Source organism: Hemitrygon akajei, chromosome 26 (assembly GCF_048418815.1).
Source record: "Hemitrygon akajei chromosome 26, sHemAka1.3, whole genome shotgun sequence".
Lineage (NCBI taxonomy): Eukaryota > Metazoa > Chordata > Chondrichthyes > Myliobatiformes > Dasyatidae > Hemitrygon > Hemitrygon akajei.
This window is the reverse complement of record NC_133149.1, coordinates 22,257,216-22,279,267: the sequence shown is the minus strand read 5'-3', so window position 1 is coordinate 22,279,267 and position 22,052 is coordinate 22,257,216. Positions and strand designations below refer to the sequence as shown.

Genomic DNA, 22,052 nt, shown 5'->3' with positions numbered 1-22,052 from the left:
TACCATGCCTCCCCTCCACAATTTCCTGTGCTGAGGGACCTGAATTGTTTTTCTTTTCTTGGTTCACTGGGTGCTGATCAGCTTCTGCAAGTTGCCTAATGATTAGTCCCAATTGTGGTTCCACACAGTAAATTCAGCACTGTACTCATTCAGTACTCATCTGTGCGAGCGTCATAGCCAAATCTGGCCAACAATTCTTCAAAACAAGTATGCCCGGCAGAATAATTGGTTCCTGATCAGGACTTCAGGCTAATGTATTTATTGTCGCCCTGCAGGAACACTAAAGCCAATTGTAGCACTCACTATCAACATTCTAAGCAAGATTAAGTAACAGGACATTGAACCAAAAACCTTCCTGACTACACAAAATCACACTAGAAGTAAGTGCATTTTGTAAACTTAGTAACTGAGTCATGGGAAGATGTTGTACTTGCTCTGATAGTCCTTATGAAGCATATGTACCTTTACTAATTTCCTAAGGGAGTTGGCTATACACTTGTGAAGGGCAACCCTCCAGAGCACCATTGACAGAATATGGGGATAATTGGATAGCTCTAATAAAATATTAACACTATAAATTGTATCTGGCCCCTCATCTCAATAGAATTAGGAACAACCAGCGAATCTAGTCCTGAATCCAGCTGCAGATTACAAGGTCAGATATTCCACCCATCTGACCTCCCCACGTGATCCTGCTCATTATCTTGTTGGTATTAATAATAATTCACACTTTTACTTCTCAAGCCATTTCTCCTTATGTTTATATCTCACCCCTCATCAGTAGTGCTAATCAATTTAACCAACTATCTCTGAACTCATCCTTCATCCATCTTGCTTGGTTCCACGATACCATTAATTGTTAGAGACTGCTCTATAACAATTGTAGATGCCAAATATAGTTTCAATTGCCACAATGAAACAGAAACATTTAAACTAATATCATCTCATGTTTTTCTTTATTGCTGCAGGACTACACATTAAACCTACTTACTGTGAAAATTAGTTCTTCTTCCAGCCAAGAGGGATGTTTTCTGTTTTCTTCCGCAGCTTGTAAAGTTAAATTTTAATAAGTTATTGTAGTATTTAGCATGCAAATACTTGAATGTAATAAACTGAACATTAAAACATTGTAATAAATAGTTAGTTAAACAAAGGAAAATAATAAACTTCTGGAAACCCCAGGAGACTGGATACTGAATCAAGGATAGGGACATAATGGAATTGTTTTAGGTAATGTATCAGTACTGAAGCAAATAACATTACCGAAGTCCCAAGGTTGTAAAGGAAGTAGATGAGAACGTTTCAGATGCTCTGATTAGAAACATCCCAACTTGACTTGATTTGAAACTATTGCCTTTCATTTGAAAAGTGCAGCTCACTTTTCTATTTAGGAAGGTGTGTGTGTGTGTGTGTGTGTGTGTGTGTGTGTGTGTGTGTGTGTGTGTGTGTGTGTGTGTGTGTGTGTGTGTGTGTGTGTGTGTGTGTGTGTGTGTGTGTGTGTGTGTGTGTGTGTGTGTGTGTGTGTGTGTGTGTGTGTGTGTGTGTGTGTGTGTGAGAGAGAGAGAGAGAGAAAGAACAGGTTCTTATACACAATTTAGCCAGAATTCTGCAGCCAGGAACTTACCATTATCTGCATTTATGGTTAGGGATGCTGACCATTAAAATTTTCTGCAAGCTATTATGGATTCATGAAGAGGAGGTCATGATAAACCCAAGTGAACATTCTGAAGTGGCAGCAAATGGAATGGGAGATGGGACTTTATAGAATATTATTTTGTAGACTTCCGGAAGTTATTTACTGAAATCTCTCACCAGAAAATGTTGGCTGAAGTTGAATTTCAGAATGAAAAGCACAGTATTAAGCTGGTTAGAAAACTGGCTAATGGGTGAAAACCTGAAATATGCTAATGAGCTAATAATCACAGATGTGGCTACTGGTATGCTGTAGAATCTGAGTTTGTGGTATCAATTATAGACATATTAATAACTTAGACAGTGAATGCAGGGTAGCTCTGAATACCTTTAACACCAAGGCAGGCACCAGTATAGGTAATTAATGGAATTAGCAACAGGTGCTAATGGACTAACATAATGAGCAAAAGTATGACAAATCAATTTTACTGCACACCGCTATGAATTCATTCACTTTGGACCTAAAATGATTGGATCAGAGCATCTTTTAAATAGTGAAAACCTAGAAGCTGGAGGTTCAGACACCTAAGTTTACATGAACATATGTCATGGATATGTAGGGGAAATAACGAAAAAAGCTAATGTAACAATATCTAAAAGTCAAGAATACACAAAGGTAAAAGATATGCTGCAGCCGAATAGAAGTTTGGTTAGTTCACACCTGCAGTCCTGTGAGCTTTTTTGAATTCCCACACCAGGAAGGTCATATGGCTCTTTGGAGGAAGTGCAGTTTAGATTTACTATAAAGTTTCTAATGCCTGAACTCTAAATTACAAGGAGAGATTATACAAATTCTGATTTGTGGTGTACTTTACACAAGAGGATGCAATGCAAAAATGAGAGCTCTTTTTTTCCCGAAGTGGAGTAAGGAGCTGTTCTACAAGCAAAGGCTGATATGGAACTTTCTCTGCAAACAACCATTGATGCTGGTTTAAGTTTAAAACTGATAGATTTTGCTAACCTGCAGTATTAACAGAAGGTTTTATGTCACAGATCAGAGTCATAAAGTAATACAATATAGAAACAGGTCCTTCAGCCTACCAAGTTTATGGCAACCATCACACATTCATTGACTGTAATCTTACACTAATTTCATTCAGATCAATTGTTCCCACAATTGCAGCAATCACCATCTTTCCCCTTACCCCATTCTACTACTCACCTACACACAAGGGGCTATTTACAGAGGTCAATTAACTAACCTATCAACCTATAAATGATTAGGATGTGGGAGGCATCTGGAGCACTGGGAGGATACCCATACAGTCACAGGGAGAACATGCAAACTCCACAAGGACAACACGAGAGGTCAGGACTGAACTCAGAAGCTAAGGAGCTAAGACACAGCAGCTCTCCCAGATGCGCCACTGTACTACCCAAATGTAACAAACTGATGTGGCTAAAAGGATTTTTGTTTTGTTCTTATAGAGTCATAGAAAACTACAGCATAGAAACATCCATGTACCTACACAAAACTTCTCTTAAACGTTGAAATCGAATTCGCATCCACCACTTATGTTGGCAGCTCATTCCACACTCTCACCACCCTCTGAGTGAAGAAGTTTCCCCTCATGTTCCCCTTAAACATTTCACCTTTCACCCCTAACCCATGACCTCTAGTTGGAGTCTCACCCAACCTCAGTGGGAAATGCCTGCTTGCACTTACCCTATCCATATCCCTCATAATCTTGTATACCTCCTTCAAATCGTCTACGTTCTAGGGAATAGTTCTAACCTATTCAATCTTTCCTTATGACTCAGGTCCTCCAGTCCCGGCAACATCCTTGTAAATTTTCTCAGTACTCTTTCAACCTTATCTACAGCTTTTCTATAGGTAGTTGACCAAAACTAGACACAACACTCCAAACTAGGCCTCACCAATATCTTATACAACTTCAACATAACATCCCAACTCCTATACTCAATATTTTGATCTATGAAAGGTAGTGTTGCAAAAGCTTTCTTTACAACCTAATCTACCAGTGACACCACTTTCAATGAATGATAAACATGTATTCCCAGATCCCTTTGTTCTACCACTCCTCAGTGCCCTACCTCTCTCTGTGTAAGACCTACCCTGGTAGGTCCTCCCAAAATGCAACACCTCACACTCGTCTGCATTAAATTTCATCTGCCATTTTTCCAGCTCAGCTGGTCTAGATCCCACTGCAAGCTTTGATTGCTTTCCTCACTGTCCACTACACCTCCAGTCTTGGTGTCATCTGCAAACTTGCTGATCCAGTTGACCACATTATCATCCAGATCATTGATATAGATGTCAAACAACAATGGACCCAGCATCAATCCCTGCGACACTCCACTAGTCAAAGGTCTCTAATCAAAGAGCCAACCGCTTTCTGGCTTCTCCCCACAAAGCCAATGTCCAATCCAATTTACTATCTCATCTTGAATGCAAAGCAACTGAACCTTTTTGACCAGCCTCCCATGCGGGATCTTGTCAAATACCTTGCTAATGTCTACGTAGACAACATCCACTGATTTGTCTTCATCAACTTTCTTGATAACTCCTTCGAAAAACTCTATAAGATTGGTTAGACATTATCTACCATGCACAAAGCCATGCTGACTAACCCTAATCAGTCCCCTTCTATCTAAATACTCATATGCCCTGTACCTTAGAGTACCTTCCAATAACTTTCCCACTACAGATGTCAGACTCACTAACTTATAATTTCCTGGTTTATTCTTAGAACCTTTCTTAAACAGCGGAACAATATTAGCTTCTCCTCCAATGCCTCACCTGTTGCTCAGGATGATTTAAATATCTCTGCTAGGGCCCCTGAAATTTCTGTACTTGCCTCCCATAGTGTCCAAGGGAACCCCTTGTCAGGCCCCGGGGATTCATCCACCATAATTTACAAGGATGTTGCCTGGATTGGGGAGCATGCCTTATGAGAATAGGTTGAGTGAACTTGGCCTTTTCTCCTTGGAGCGACAGAGGATGAGAGGTGACATGATAGAGGTGTACAAGATAATGAGAGGCATCGAGGCTGAAATCACTAGCACGAGAGGGCATAGTTTTAAGGTGCTTGGAAGTAGGTACAGAGGAGATGTCAGGGGTAAGTTTTTTTACGTTGAGAGTGGTGAGTGCGTGGAATGGGCTGCCGGCGGTGGCAGTGGAGGCGGAAACGATAGGGTCTTTTAAGAGACTCCTGGATAGGTACATGGAACTTAGAAAAACAGAGGGCTATTTTTCTAGCCTAGGTTGTTCTAAGGTAGGGACATGTTCGGCATGTATTGTGCTGCATGTTTTCTATGTTTTTATAATTTGCCTCAAGGCAGCAAACACCTCCTCCTCTGTAATCTGTATAGGGTGCATGACCTCACTGCTGTTTGCCTCACTTCTGTAGACTCTGTATCCATCTCCTGAGTAAATACAGAGAAAAAAATCCATTTAATATCTTCCCCATCTCATTTGGCTCCACACATAGATTACCATTCTGATCTTCCAGAGGACCTTGCAATCCTTTTGTTCTTAACATATCTGTAGAAGCTCTTAAGACATATCTGTCTGCTAGAGCAACCTCGTTCCTTCTTTTAGCCCTCCTGATTTCTTTCTAAGAAGAAGGAGCCAGGCTGCGAAGGAAGATGGGTGGAGTTGGGAGACAGAGGCAGGTTTGTGATAGCTGGAAGCTGACAAGGGGAGAAAATAGGCAGAAGGAGTCAGGTAGGGGGGCATTGGTGAAGGTGGAGACAGAGGTTGGATAATGATGAGTGAGGAGGTTACAAGCGCTGGAATCTGATACATGAAGAAAGTGATAATGGGAACCATTAAGGGAAAGATGAAGGGCACATGAAACCAGATGAGGGAGGGGACACAGTGGTTGTTTGGAACCAGGAGGGAGAGGGCGATGAAAATGGGCGATGGGGGCTGAAGGGGGTGTGGGGGAAAGAGAAAAAGAATGAGACAACCGGAGGTGGATTGGAAGGAGGGTGTACAGGAGGTGAGCTTTACCTAAAATTGGAAAATACAGTGTCCATGCCATTGGGTGGTAGACTACCCAAGTGAAATATAAAGAAAAAGTCAGTGGTGGAGTTTAAATTGCAATGTATTTCATTAACTGTAGCTGGCTGCCTGATTCCATTTACCTCATTCATGGCATCATCGATCTGCTTCAGCTCTTCATAGCGATCCCTGGAATCTCTCAGTGGTTGTACTGTGGCTTCTTCAATCTGTGGAAATAACTAACAGCAAATATACAATGATTAGTGTAATGTACTGTAATTCACATTACAAGTGTGTATGGTGGCCCAGTAATAACCAAACATGGTTGCACAGTTATTTTCAACTAATGATTACAAAGACATTTAAGTTATTGACTTCCAAAGAAATATCTTTTTGAAAGTATTCTTGCTTCCCTCTTATGTTACACGTTTGTAATTGCCATCTCTAAATATGCAGCAAATCTAATTATAAGCAGGCATGGCTCCTACAGTGCAATTTACCTTCCACCCCACCATGCAAGGAAACAAACTCAGATTTATAAAGAAATTCAGCATTTTCCTATGTATAATAAAAACAGAATATGCTGAAAACATCCAGCAAGTTAGGCCACATTTGTGGAAAGAGAAATAGAATTAATGGTTTAGGTCAAAAATCCTTTGTCATTTCTGATTATTTCCAGCATTTTCTGTTTTTTTTAATATTTTAGATTTCTAGTACCTGCCATGTTTTTGATTTCCTCGTGTTTATGTTTTTGATTTTCATGTTTCCATGTGTTTGTGTCCAACAAACATAGCAGACATCTTTGCACAGAAAGGGCCCAGCAAGAGTCCATGGTGATTGACACAGGACAAAGTAGCAAAAGAACAAGTGATCTTTCATGTCTCCCCATATGGATAAATATAACTATTGTTTAATATCACATCTGAAATACAGTATCTCCATAGATTATTTGGTTGTGACTGGAGCAAGGCTTTAATCTGACTTGCTGATCTAGAACACAGTTGCACCGTTGATCCATCATGATATCTAGAAATTCTTACTGGGCATTTCTTAGTCAATGTGTGAAATGCCAACCTTGATGGGAATATCTAATACAGGAAGAGTGCTACAAGAGCATAGTTATCTCAGGAACGGCCAGTGATAGGAACGATGTAGTTTGATGTATCTGTATCAGATGCACAAGAAATGCCAGCCAAATTCTGGCGTGAAGCAAAATAGCTCAGAAATGGGTATTATTGGGTTTAATTCACATTAAGTGTATTTTCAATCACTTAGCACTGAAATAAACTGAGCTATTTGATTTAATTTCTAGACCATGTTTCCTGTGATTACTATTGCCAATTTAGAGGAATCTTTTGCCAAATTAACTTACCTTCATTAGTGTTTCAAATGTTGGAATGAGAACAAACTTTATAAAACCAATCTGGGCTGTGGGCTTGGTAACCTTGTCCCGGTCCATGAATGGGGCTACTGGGAGCCCTTCAGATTTCTCCCTGTCACTCTGCAATTGACCATCAGTAACAATATTATAGATAAGCTTTTAGAAAGAATTTAAGTTTTGCTTAAGGAAACATATTCTCAAGACAAGCTTTAAAGTAGTTCATTTTAAATATGAAGCTATAAGTGTCTACCCTCAAACCAACTAAACCTTGATTTATCATGATCTTAACAAAAAAAGTTTCAACCCATAACCTCAATTTCAATCTCAATATGAAGCAATTTGAATCTTAGTTTAGGATATAAAATTAATATAAGGATGACGCATCTCTTCATTCCAGCTGCATTTGGGATTCAGAGCCAAATCTGAATTTAAACCAAAGACAAAATAGCAGTTTTGTATACTCCAATCCAAATCTCAAAATAGTCTCAAAAAATACAAACATGTTTTGACCAATTTTTGGAGGACTAAAGTACATTCCTAGAGGAGACATAAAGAAATTATGTAATTGGAACTCATTACACCAAAACAGTGACAGAGGAAGAACATCGTTTAAGTTGTTAAGGTACATTGAAACATGGTTAGAAAAGGGAGCATATGAAGAGATTAGGATGGATAATAAACATCAGAAAGGCTTCACCTTTTTCTATGAATTATATGTAAGGTCAGAAAAATAGTCTGCAGGTTAGACTGCAAAAAGTTGTGCCTTCCCAGAGATATCCCAAAGATGATAGCTGAATGTAATTTACAAAGTTATAGAATAAATGGTCTTTAGCTTTACCAAAAGCAAAGATGTCTAAAATATTTGAATGAAAATGATAAGACTACTACTTAACACAAGTGCTAGGCCTTGAACTTGCTACAAGGTGGTACTGAGTCAACATAGCCAATGCTGTAAAATTAATTAAGAAACTGATGATTAGATAAACCAATGTATTTGAAACATGGTAAGTGTTTGGAGCAATATGCCAGATGTAGTAGCAAAGAATAAAACATGGAAGCTGAAAGGAATCTAGACACTATAATAAAAGAGATAGCTACTAAAAGGATGAAGTTCAGTGAGGTGAGTGGCTTCTCCTTCGCCTTGCCTACTAACAGATGCCCTGTGACTGTTATGGCGGGCTTCCTCCTTGAAACACAATTTAATGGGCTCTGAAAATGCGATTAGGTAGGGAATACAGCTCCCTTCTCCATAACCACACTCTTGTTAGCCAAACACGCCTCTACATCATTGTGAACCTGTTAACCATTTCTCAATAAAAGAAAACAATTCCACATTTTGCAAAAGGATAAGTTACTTTACATCTTTCACCTGTGTAAAGTACTCTTCAAGCAAACAGTCAACCCAAGGATCTGCTACCTCTGTAGGTCGCACTTCATTGGAAATATCGCAGCATTTGATAAGGAGCATTTTCAGCTGGGGAAAAGAAGACGTGTTTTCTATGAGTTTAATCGTACATTTGGTATTGTATATTGCTTTGATTTCAGTTGTCTTTCCCTCAACTCAACATTCAGCTCTCTCTAGACCACTATTTTTCACACATCAGAGATACAGAATTTCTAATTAAATATACATCCTCAATTAATGCGGTGAGACCTTGCAGCAGGTTGTTACGTACCCCGTAACTGGGTCACTTACCAGCAAAGATAGAGAGGTCCATTGAAGTCTGATGGTACTATTTTTAAAAGTATTTATTGATAAAGGGGCACAAAAATAAGATTAATGCAAACATACAGATAATATACGTCATCAATACTAAATCTAAAAGCGCGGGAATAATAATAATCAATAAGAAATAGCTCTATCGTTGTCTAGGGGATAATGTATTGTCCGATGGAAATATAACAGTCACTGTTAGTTCGTTCAAGCTGCAGCGTTTTGGGTTTAAGAGAGAGACGGTTTAAACTTGCCCAGGTCTTTTATGATGCCAATCCTTTGAGTCGGGGGAGTTGGTTTCCCCGTTGTTAGCTAAAAGCCGTTTTCCATGGTACCAGCCACCAGTCCCAGGCAACGGAACTGAACGCACGTGGCCTCCTTCAAATGGCTTCCCGCTATTACGGGATCACTAACGTTTCTTCTGGTGCGTCTGAGGGGCTGTTCCCACAGACCCTCTTTTATCCTGACTCGCAGGGTCGCAGATGTCAATCAGGTTGGGGGTGATGCAATCCCTCCCTCAACCAGCCCACTTTGCCTGAGGGCGTTCACGTAGCATAGTCTCCAATCCACAAATTCGCCTTCCGGAGACAATGGCCATGTCCCGTAGCTTTACATCGCCGGGGGAATGAGACATTCCGCACGTCTCTCTCTCATTTCCTGGGCCCCCTGACCCAACCCAACAGTGATCTTGCGATTCTTACAAAGGAGGGGGCTGCAGGCATAACAAGGTGAATAAAAAGTACACGGTGAAAGTGACCGCACTTTGCCTTTACTTGAGAAGTTTGCAATTGAGGTTTCCTTAAGTTGTGGCCTCTCATACTGTTTTAGCACCAGTAAAAAGAAGAAATTTCTACACCAGTAATGCCTACATTACAAGCTAAAAAGACTAATCTTTACTCTGATGATTGTTTACTTACACTCATTTTATGTTCTTCATTTGTGAAGTCAAAACTATCAACCTTTGGTTTGAATGAGTCCAGTATCTCTCCATGTCGAGCCATGTCAGTGGCTAGAATAAGTGTAATAATTCCCTTTAAGGATGACAGAAGAATAAACAGGGAATATTAGAAGACAGTGATATGAACTTCCTCGTCATGTGATCAAAGATTTGTTATAGTAGATTCTATTCCTTGAAGTAGTGCGAAAGAACATAAAATGCTCAATATCTTGAATCTGTTCAGCCATTTAATTAGAATAATTCTATTCTGCATCACAACTCAGTTTACACATGTACACACAAATATATCTGATTTTGATCCATATCCATCAATAAACTGATCAAAGAAAAAAGTACTGTTTAAAATGGAGACATAATAGACTGCAGACGCTGAACTCTGGAGTAACAAACGGTCTGCTGGAGGAACCCATTAGGTTAAGCTACTGACTTCCTCCACCAATTTATTTGTTGCTCCATAATCTAGAAATTCATTCATATATTACTACTTTTATTATTATATTATGCAATTGAAAATTGACTTTATCTTAAAGTGAAACACAATAAAGTTAGGAAAGGTGATTGAGTTCTTCCCAACATAAGGCCCACTTAGTCAGCTGACTTAAGTTACAGGTCAGTAACACACGGATGCTGTTGTTCTACTCATTCTTTCCTTTTAAGGCATTGCAATTTTGACAAAGTTGTTCCAGGAGAGACAACTCCCATCCCTACATCCCAAATCTCACTTTTGACTTTGTGAGTTCTAGCCCCAGATTCTGTGTTCTTCAGTGGTCCTGCTTCTCTTTGATAACTCTCCAATCTACTAATATCATCTTCTGCCCTCCAACTGGCCTATGGCACTGATCCGACAATTGCCCCAAGACCCAATAGCATTCCTGGCTTAAATCTTCAGTGAAAACATCTTCACAGCCCAGATTTTCAGTGAGGATCTCTCTCCTGGCTCCTGAAATCCTGCTATCATCCTTGGAATTTCTATTCTCTCCTAGGAGAAGATCCAACCACATGAGTGTTACCTCTGACTCCTCTTCTTCCCACACTTCCACTCTCCTGCAGCCTGTGATCTCATCCTTAATGCTTTCTGAATTCATCTCCTTACCACTTCCTTAGCACCAGACCTCAGGCCCATATCCTTGTACTCCAGTTACTGTCCTCATCGCTGCCCCTCTCCCCAGCCAACCCTGACGCCCAGTTGATATATTTTGGATTGCAGATAAATGCAGCATCTTTCACTAGCAAAGCCTCGGGTGCTTCTAAAATTTGCTGTTCTGTGAGAAATACAACTGAAATAGTCACTATTATGGCCATCTAATATGTCCGTTTGAGATAGGAGAATATCTTGCCAATTTATATAAACTTGACATATGCAATTAATGCAATTAACTAAATCACTTTGAGGTAATAAATTCTATACTTCTCTGTTTTGGGTGTGAAAAAAAATGCTTCTTCATTCACTTTTAAATTCAACAAAAAATATAATGAGATACACAAGAGACTGCAGATGTTGTAATCTGGAGCAACAAACAATTCGCAGGAGGAGCTCAATAGATCAAGCAGTGACTGTGGAGGGAAATGAATTATCAATGGAGCTTTCGATCCCTGGACCTCTGAATTGTCCTTTTTCAGGAAGTGTGGCTGTAGTTGATGGAGCTTGCTTACCTGTTCCTTCTTTTTCTCATACTTCTGCAGATCCTGCTGCAGGATTTTGATCTGAAACATCGACATTTCCTCCTACAGATGCTGCATAACCCATTGTGTTCCTCCACCAGATTGTTTCTTTCTAAAACATATAACAACAACCCTCATCTTCCTACACTCCAGGGAATAAAGTCCTAACATATTCAACCTTTCCCTGTAATTCAGGTCCTCAAGCCCAAATTGTTGATATATATGACAAACAACAATGGACCCAGCACCAATCCCTGCGGCACTCCACTACTCACAGGCCTCCAGTCAGAGAAGCAATCATCTACTACCACTCTCTGGCTTCTCTCACGTAGCCAATTTCTTATTCAATTTACTACCTCATCTTGAATGCCAAGCAAATGAACCTTCTTACGAACCTCCCATATGGACTTTGTCAAAGGCCTTGCTAAATTCCATGTAAACAACATCAATTGCCTTTCCTTCATGAGCTTTCCAGGAAACCTCCTCGAAAACTCTAGAAGATTGTTTAGACATGCCAAAGTAAGTCCTGTGCCATTGGCTAGTCAACTAAAGAGAAAGTCTTTTTAAAGAAAATTGCAGGTTCTTAAAATCTTCATCAATATTGAACCCACAAGTAACAAATAAATATGATTAAAAATAACTCTTCATCCACTGGTCCTGAAGTGGAAAGTTAGTTGCCTTATTTGTTAAAAATATGTTTACATTTCAAAAGTCGTGGACTGGCTATAAACTGATTTGATCCTTCCTTTTCTTAGCAGTGTAGAGGAACGAAGGGATCTTGAGGTCCATGTTCACAGATTCCTCAAAGTTGCTGTGCAAGATGATGGGATGGTTTGGAAGGCGTACGGTTTGTTGGCCTTCACTAGTCAGGGGATCGAGTTCAAGAGCCATGAGGTAATATTGCAGCTCAACAGTATAAAACTGGTTAGACCACACTTGGATTATTGTGTTCAGTTCTGATCATCTCTTTATAAGAAGGATGTGGAAGCTCTAGAAAGGGTGCAGAGGAGATTTACTAGGATGCTGCCTGGGTTAGAAAGCGAGCTAGGGTTTTTCTTTTCAAAGCGAAGAAGTGTGAGAGTACAAGATGATAAGAGGCATAGATTGAATGGACAGCCAGAGACTTTTTCCCAGGACAGAAATGGCAAATAAAAGGGGGCATAATTTTAAGAGATTGGAGGAAAGAATAGGGAGGTGTCAGAGGTAGTGTTTTCACCATAGAGAGTGACGGGTGCATGGAACTCCCTGCCAAGGGTGATGGTATGGGAAATGGAGACCTATATGGGAGGGAGAGGTTAGGTGGATCCTAGGAGGTTAAAAGGTCAGCACAACATTGTAGGCCAAAGGGTCTGTATTGTTCTATGATTCATTGATATCGTAAAGTAAATCTCTATTTTTTCTGTTTAATATCAACCTGATTTGTAACATGGATCCAAGGTATATTGCATTTTACCAGTCTTGAATGCACACCGTATTCTAGAGTAACTGACCATGATACCACATTGTAGCATATCACACTGGATCTGAAACTGAATAATGCATTGTGCAGATGAGGACACTCCAGGAAACATGACGAGCTGCACACTGGTACAGCTAGTAGGGCTAGTCCGGGATCAATCTGGTGCTGAATATATAGTTGGGCTAGTCTGGGTTCAGTCTGGTGCTGAATATATAGTAGGGCTAGTCCGGGTTCAGTCTGGTTCTGAATATATAGTTGTGCTGGTCTGGGTTCACATTAGGGTGATAGAGTGTCCCGAAGGCTGTGTTGCCTGCCTGGTGCCTGGGTTCTGGACATCTTATCTGACCTGCAGAGGAATTTGCAGTGGGAGGTAGGAGATCCAGTTGTCATGGTCCATGAGGGTACCAACGACATAGGTAGAATGAGGAAAGAGGCTCTGCTGAGGGAATTTGAGCAGCTAGGGACTAAATTAAAAAGCAGAACCAAAAAGGTGGTAATTTCTGGATTACTACCACAGCCATGTGCAAATTGGCATTGGGTCAAGAAGATTAGAGAGTTAAATGCGTGGCTCAAGGATTGGTGTGACAGAAGTGCAGTTGAATTCATGGGAAAATGGCACCAGCATTGGGGAAGGAGAGAGATGTACCAATGGGACGAGCTCCACCTGAACCATGATGGGACCTGGATCCTAGCGAATCGCATAACTAGGGCTGAGGATAGGGCTTTAAACTAAATGGCGGGGGGGGGGGGGGGGAGGAGGTGGGTTCAACAGATCGGAGTAGTATGGATAAAGTAAAAGAGAAAAGTGTGGATAAAGTTAAAGAAAAGGCAAAAGATAAAAAAAAGAAAAGCAAGAAACGTCAAGTACAACTGAGAAAAAGATTACAAGATTTTAAAAGCTCAATGAGTGTAAGGGCACTTTATCTGAATACCCATAGTATTCGTAACAAGGTCAGTGAACTTGTGGCACAAATCAGTACAAAGGGGTATGATTTAGTGGCCATTACAGAAACATGGTTGCACGATGGAGAGGATTGGGAATTAAATATCCAAGGATATCAGGTAATACGGAAGGATAGGCAGGAAGGTAGTGGGAGGTGCGGTAGCCTTCTTAATCAAGGATGAGATTAGGACAATAGTGAGAGATAATATAAGATCTAAGGAGCAGAATGTTGAATCCATCTGGATGGAGATTAGTAGTAAAGGGAAAAAATCACTGGTAGGAGTGGCCTATTGGCCACCAAATGATAACATTACAGTGGCACAGGCAATAAACAGAAATATCTGAGGCATGTAAGAATGGATCAGCAATTATTGTGGGGGACTTTAACTTGCACATAGATTGAGTGAATCAAGTTGGTTGAGGCAGCCTTAAGGAGGACTTCATAGAATGCATCCGCGATGGTTTTCTTGAACAGCATGTTACTGAACTTACAAAGGAATGTGCTATCTTAGATCTGGTCCTGTGCAATGAGACAGGTAAAATTAGTGATCTTGTAGTTAGTGTATGATTGAGTTTCTCATACAAATGGAGGCTGCAATAGTTCAATCAAAAACCAGTGCATTATGCTTAAACCATGGAGACTTAATGGGATGAGGGAGGATTTGGATAGTGTAAACGGGAAACATTGGCTATATGGTGGGACAGTTGACGAAAGTGGAAGACCTTCAAAGAGGTTTTTCACAGTGTATATTCCAGTTAAAAGAAAGAACAGTAAGGGTGGGGAGAGCCAACCTTAGATAACTGAGGAAACAAAATGTACTTCTACTCACTGAGTATAGGCAGAGACTGAAGACTGCAGCACCAGCAGTGAGGACCAAGAAGGTATGGACAAGGGAAGCACAGGAGCACTTACAGGTCTGCTTTGAATCAATGGACTAGACTGTATTCAGCGATTCATCTTTGAACCTGGATGAGTATTCTGCAGATTTTACTGACTTCATTAAAACCTGTGTGGATGAGTTTGTGCCCACAAAGACTTACTGTACATTCCCAAACCAAAAGCCATGGATGAACAAGGGGTTACGTCGTCTGCTGAAGGCTAGATCTGTGGCATTCAAGTCTGGCAACCCAGGCCTGTACCAGAAAACCAGGTATGATTTGTGGAGGGCTATTTCAAGAGTGAAGAGACAATTTCAAACGAGGCTGGAGGCAACATCGGATGCACGGCAACTCTGGCAGAGTTTGCAAGACATTACTTCCTACAAAGTGAAACCCAATAGCATGAATGGCAGCGATGCTTCACTACCAGATGAACTCAGTGCCTTCTATGCATGCTTTGAAAGGGAGAACACAACTACAGCTGTGAAGATCCCTGCTGCACTTGATGACCCTGTGATCTCTGTCTCAGAGGCCGATGTTGGGCTGTCTTTAAAGAGAGTGAACCCTCACAAGGCAGAAGGTCCCGATGGAGTACCTGGTAAGGCTCTGAAAACCTATGCCAACCAACTAGTGGGAATATTCAAGAACATTGAACCTCTCACTGCTACGGGCAGAAGTTCCCACTTGCTTCAAAAAGGCAACAATTATACCAGTGCCTAAGAAGAATAATTTGGGCTGCCTTAATGACTATTGCCTGGGAGCACTCACATCAACAGTGATGAAACACTTTGAGAAGTTGGACATGACTAGACTGAACTCCTGCCTCAGCAAGGACCTGGACCCATTGCAATTTGCCTATCGCCCCAATAGTTCTATGGCAGATGTATTCTCAAAGACTCTCCAAACAGCTTTAGACCACCTGGACAACACAAACACCTATGTCAGGATGCTGTTCATCGACTATAGCTCAGCATTTAATACCATCATTCCCACAATTATGATTGAGAAGTTGCAGAACCTGGGCCTCTGTACCTCCCTCTGCAATTGGATCCTCGATTTCCTAACTGGAAGACCACAATCTGTGTGGCTGACAATCAACACTAGCACACCTCAGGGGTGTGTGCTTAGCCCACTGCTCTACTTTCTATATACACATGACTGTGTGGCTAGGCATAGCTCAAATACCATCTATAAATTTGCTGATGATACAACCATTGTTGGTAGAATCTCAGGTGGTGACGAGAGGGCGTACAGGAGTGAGATATGCCAACTAGTGGAGTGGTGCCGCAGCAACAACCTGGCACTCAACATCAGTAAGATGAAAGAGCTGATTGTGGACTTCAGGAAGGGTAAGACGAAGGAACACATACCAATCCTCATAGAGGGATCAGAAGTCGAGAGAGTGAACAGTTTCAAGTTCCTGGGTGTCAAGATCTCTGAGGATCTAACCTGATCCCAACATATCGATGTAGTTATAAAGAAGGCAAGACAGCGACTATACTTGATGAGGTGTTTGAAGAGATTTGGCATGTCAACAAAATACACTCAAAAACTTCTGTAGTTGTACCATGGAAAGCATTCTGACAGGCTGCATCACTGTCTGGTATGGAGGGGCTACTGCACAGGACCAAAAGACGCTGCAGAAGGTTGTAAATCTAGTCAGCTTCATCTTGGGCACTGGCCTACAAAGCACCCAGGACATCTTCGGGGAGCGGTGTTTCATTAAGTCAGCATCCATTATTAAGGACCTCCAGCACCAGGGGCATGCCCTTTTCCCTTAATATACTGTTACTATCAGGTAGGAGGTACAGAAGCCTGAAGGCACACATTCAGTTATTCAGGAACAGCTTCTTCCCCTCTGCCATCTGATTCCTAAATGGACATTGAATCTTTGGACACTACCTCACTTTTTCTTAAGAAACAGGATTTTTGTTTTTGCACATTTAAAAAAATCTATTCAATATACGCATACTGTAATTGATTTACTTGTTTATTTATTATTATTATTTTATCTTAGTTATTATTTTCTTTCTCTGATAAATTATGTATTGCATTGAACTGCTGCTGTTAAATTAACAAATTTCACATCACATGCTGGTGATAATAAACCTGATTCAGATTTTGGAAAAGAAGGCATCAAACTAAAAACTCATGTGTACAAAAGTCGCCAAGAATGGTGGGAAACTGGATAACTGGGAAAATTTTAAAAAGCAACAAAGTACCACTAAGCAAGCAATAAAGAAGGGGAAGAAAGATTATGAAAATAAACTAGCACAAAATATAAAAACCAGCAGTAAAAGGTTTTATAATTACATAAAGTGGCTAAAGTGAACATAGGTCCCTTGGAGGACAAGAAAGGGGACTTAATATTGGGTAGTGAGGAAATGGCAGAGACTTTAAATTACTATTTTGTGTTGGTCTTCACAACGGAGGACACATCTGACATGCCAAAGAGAGATGTTATGGATGTGATGACCATGATACAATAGCTATCACTAAAGAGGTAGTGCTGAGCAAACTTGTGGGCCTGAAGATAGACGAGTCCCCTGGTCCTGATGGAATTTATCCCAGGGTACTGAAAGAAATGGCAGAAGTTATAGTAGAGGCTTTGGTGATAATTTACCAAAATTCCCTGGACTCTGGGCAGGTTCTGGCAGATTGGAAGATGGCGAATGTCACGCCACTGTTCAAAAAGGGATGTAGGCAAAAGCAGGTAACTATAGGCCAGTTAGTTTAACATCTGTAGTTGGGAAAATGCTTGAAGCTATCATTAAAGAAGAAATAGTGAGGCACCTGGAAAGAAATGGATCCATCAGGCAGACACAGCATGGATTCAGCAAAGGCAGGTCCTGTTTGACAAACTTACTGGAGTTCTTTGAGGATATAACAAGTGCAGAGGATAGAGGGGAACAGATGGATATTACTTACTTGGATTTCCAGAAGGCGTTCGATAAGGTGCTGCATAAAAGACTTATCCATAAGATAAGGATGCATAGAGTTTGGGGATGATGTATTAGCATGGATAGAGGATTGGTTAATTAATAGAAAGCAGAGAGTTGGGATACATGGGTGTTACTCTGGTTGGCAATCAGTGGTGAGTGGTGTGCTGCAGGGGTTGGTGCTGGGCCCACAACTGTTCATGATATACATTAACAATCTGGAAGAGGGGACCGAGTGTAGTGTATCTAAGTTTGCTGATGACACTAAATTGAAAGGAAAAGCCAATTGTGCAGAGATAGGGAGAGTCTGCGGAGGGATATAGATAGGTTAAGTGAGTGGGCAAAGGTCTGGCAGATGGAGTATAATGTTGGTAAATGCGAGGCCATACACTTTGGAAGGAAAAATGGAAGGGCAGATTATTATTTAAGAGGTAAAAAAATTGCAGCATGCTGCTGTACTGAGGGACTTGGGAGTGCTTGTGCACGAGTCACAAAAGGTTGGTTTGCAGGTACAGCAGGCGATCAAGAAGGCAAATGGGATGTTGGCCTTCATTGCTAGAGGGATTGGATTTCAGAGCAGGGACATTATATTGCAACTGTACAGGGAATTGGTGAGGCTGCACCTGGAGTACTGTGTGCAGTTCTGGTCTCCTTACTTGAGGAAGGATATATTGTCTTTGGAGGTGGTGCAGAGGAGGTTCACCGGGTGGAGTTCAGAGATAAGGGGGTTAGAGATGAGGAGAGTTTGAGTTACCTGGGACTGTACTCACTAGAATTCAGAAGAATGAGAGATCTTATAGAAACATATAAAATTATGAAAGGGATAGTTAAGATAGAGGCAGGAAAGCTATTTCCACTGGTAGGTGAGATTAGAAATAGGGGACATAGCCTCAAGGCTTGGGGGAGTAGATGAGGAGGAACTGCTTTTCCCAGAGGGTGGTGAATCTGTGGAATTCTCTGCCCAATGAAGCAGTGGAGGCTGCCTCAGTAAATATATTTAAGACAAGGTTGGATAGATTTTTGCACAGTGGGGAATTAAGGGTTATGGGGAAAAGGCAGGTAGGTGGAGATGAGTTCATGGTCAGATCAGTCATAACCTTATTGAATCGTGGAGCAGGCTTGACGGGCCAGATGGCCTACTCCTGCTCCTATTTCTTATGTTTTTATGTTCAATCCGGTGCTAAATATGGAGTAGGGCTAGTCTGGGTTCAATCTGGTGCTGAATATACTGTCAGGCTAGTCTGAGTTCAATCTCATGCTGAATAGATGGTGTCTGTATATTCTTTCTCAGACCAAATGGCCTTTCTTGGGTGCTCCAGTTTCCTCCCACATCCCAAAGACATGTGATAGAGTCATTGATCACTGTAAATTGCTCCTTTTGAGAGCTTGGATCATGGATGGAGCTTGAGGGAGGTGATGTGAATGTGGGGAAATTTTAAAAATGGGAGTGTTGTAAATGGTCAACACAGACTGATGTTGATGTACGATCATGAAGACTGTAAATTACAATCATGCTGACTTTTCAACAATAATTGAGTAATGCTTTGAAACAGAGTATACTTGTTGAAAAAAGTGGAGTTACTATGCTGAACTATCATAGAAAAGGTTGTTGATGTAACTGCAAAAGTAAATGAAAGCAGACTTGGGTTTAATCTGGAATAGAATAGAGCAGCATGTTAAACCATCCCAATGGCCACTAGGATGCTTATTGAGACTTTTCTGAAAATAAACTTAGATTAAAAGACAATGAATGTGTGGAGTACTATAGTGGAGAGGTCATGATGCTGAGAAACAGACTGAATAATTGACATTATGGAAAAAATGGATTTGGTGCACATAGAGCAAAATCTAAAAGCTTGTAGTTGATGAGAAAGATTTGGAAGAAGTGACCCTCTGTCTTTATTCACTTGTAATCCTGCAGTGGATTTACAATATATCCCTAAATACTATGACCACATACCTGTCTGATCTGTTTAAAGACATCTGGATCCACATTGGCGAAGATGTTACATTCTGGCTGAGCGAGAATCTGGAAGGCGACGGCACAGTGATGATTCTCCAGTGGGGAAATGTCATTGTATCGGACTGCAAGCTCAGTGCGTGCATTGATCTGATACCTAAACAGTATTTGGAAAACAAACAGCAACCTCACTCAAGGTTTCATCATTAATTGTAGCTCAGCCGTTCCGGAGTTCGAAGTTCAATTCTGGCACTATTATGTTAGGAGTCTCTGTATGTCCTCCCTGTAGAATGCGTAAGTTTTTCTCCGGGTCCTCTGGTTTCCAAAGACATACCAGGTAGGATAACTGGTCATTGTAAATTGTCCTATGATTAGGTTAGGGTTAATCAGGTTTGTTGGGGGTTGCTGGTTAGTGTTGTTTGAAGGGCTGGAAGGGCCTGCTCCATGCTATATCACTAAATAAGTAAATAAACAGACAGGTAACTAACTAACTAATTAACTAACTGCTGGAAGTAATCAGCAGGTCAAGCAGCGTCCATGGAGGCAGAGGGAGAGTTGACATTTTGGGTGGAGACCCTGCATCAGGTGTCTATTTCTCACGTTTTCTGACATACTGTAGGTCCATATGCAGGATCTTAACCAGAAACATCGAGTATCATATCCCCTCCACAGATGCTGCTTCAGCCGATAAGTTCTTCAAGTAGTTTGTATTTGCCCTTTTGAAACAAAAATATTCTGCAAGATCCAAGGGAAGTATTGAATTTTAATACTTTCCCTGTATATATTTTAGTAATATAAATTATTTTAATTTGTTTCACTTTTGTGGTAAACCATGTATACCTGTCTGGACATGCCCCTCTGCTGACTGCTCCTGTGGCTCCTCCCACAGACCCCTGGATAAAGGCGATTGTGTCACTGCTCCTTCCACAGTGCAGGGCAGTCATCCAGCATGGATGTGCTCCGTTTTACTGCTAATAAAAGCCTTTCAGTATTTACTCTACTTCCAGTCTTTTGGAGTTATTGATAGTGCATCAACTTTCCAATATGTTTTCCACCTTTTATTGTTAAGAAAAGCATTAAACATTCAATCTTCTTCCTTCTAATTTTCTTTTTCCTCACTAAATATTTTTTCTTACCTCTGAATCTACCAACCTACACTTTAATAATCTTCTCCTTTTTACTGTTATTGAAAGCTTTCACAATGTTCTTATATTGCTAGTTTACTCACATTTTATTTTCTTCTTAATATACTTCTCATTCTTTGATGAAATTTAAAACCCTTCTTTCCTTGTGCTTATTGTTCTTTTAGCCATATTATAAGCCTTCTAATCTAATAGTAACTTTAGTATCCACTTGACCATATTATATATTTTGTTGGCAGTAATTTTGTTCCTCAGTTGTTTATGCATTTGTTGTGAATTAAATGTAATTTCATTGCTTGACATTGTTTAGCACACAGCAACTGTGATATAAAGAGTTGTTTATGTGTAAAATCATAATATGATATGTTCGTTTTCATAGAATTTGCTTGTTCACAGAAAATGAACATGCTCTATGTGACAGATCCTTTGGAGGTATCTGAAGATATAACTAGCATTGTATACATGCAGATTGTATGTCGTACATGCAGATGTCGTACATGCAGATTTTCAGAAAGCATTCAATAAGTTACCACAAGATAAGTTGTTACAGATCAAATTGTATGTAATTTTGGCATTACTTGAGAATTAATTTAAAGATAAAAAATCTAGGAGTGAAGGTCTTATTGTCAGGAAGGCAGTGTTTAATACTGTAGTGAACAATGCTCAGGTCTCAGTCATTACACTATATGTCTATATCCAAAGTTTCCAAGTTTGATCATGATGCTTTTATCTAGAAAAAAAAATAAAGAGATGAGGAGAAGATTGCATCAACTAAGAAATCTGGACCAAATAAGTGATTGGGTAAGAAAGTGAAAACTGAAAAATAATGTGAATATGTGCAAGATTATTCACTTCAGTATGCGTAGAACACTTCTTCAAAGGTGACACACTGGTAAGTTTTGTGGTACAGAGGAATTTAGACATGTCATACATTGATCACAGAAGGTCAATGCAACGTTTACCTTTATTGAAAGGGGATTGAAAGTTGTGCAGGATTTCTCATACCAGTTATGTAGAGTTTGATATGGGCACAATTGGAGTAATGTCTGTACCCAGGGAAGGATATATTTGTGCTGGAAGAGTTTGAATAAATGTTCATGAAACGGATTCCTGGGATGAGAAAGCTGAATTATGAGCAGAGACATAGACATACATTCATGGAATTTGGATAAAAATATTAGTTTGTATTAAAAGTTAGAAACTTAAGAAGGTAGATACTGAGAGGCTGCTTTCTCAGCATGTAAAGCCTAGGACTATGAAAATATCAAGGTTAAGGACTTGAGGCTAAGATGGGGAGACATCTCCTGTAACAAAGGATTTTAAACCTGGAATTCTGAACCCCAATCGTCTCTGGGT

At 40.3% G+C, this 22,052-nt stretch overlaps 1 protein-coding gene across 2 annotated transcripts in view; it reads right to left on the bottom strand.

The window, feature by feature from the left end:
• LOC140716806 (high affinity cGMP-specific 3',5'-cyclic phosphodiesterase 9A-like) overlaps positions 1-22,052 on the bottom strand; it is a 116,038-nt gene that overhangs the window by 5,586 nt on the left and 88,400 nt on the right. For both annotated transcript variants that reach the window (XM_073029717.1, XM_073029718.1), the window contains exons 13-18: positions 19,555-19,711; positions 9,672-9,785; positions 8,410-8,514; positions 7,032-7,160; positions 5,803-5,898; positions 992-1,047 (exon numbers count right to left, since the gene is read on the bottom strand). In XM_073029717.1, the coding sequence (XP_072885818.1) occupies positions 1,000-1,047; positions 5,803-5,898; positions 7,032-7,160; positions 8,410-8,514; positions 9,672-9,785; positions 19,555-19,711 (649 nt within the window). In that variant the 3' untranslated portion in view covers positions 992-999. The remainder of the gene's footprint in view (positions 1-991; positions 1,048-5,802; positions 5,899-7,031; positions 7,161-8,409; positions 8,515-9,671; positions 9,786-19,554; positions 19,712-22,052) is intronic.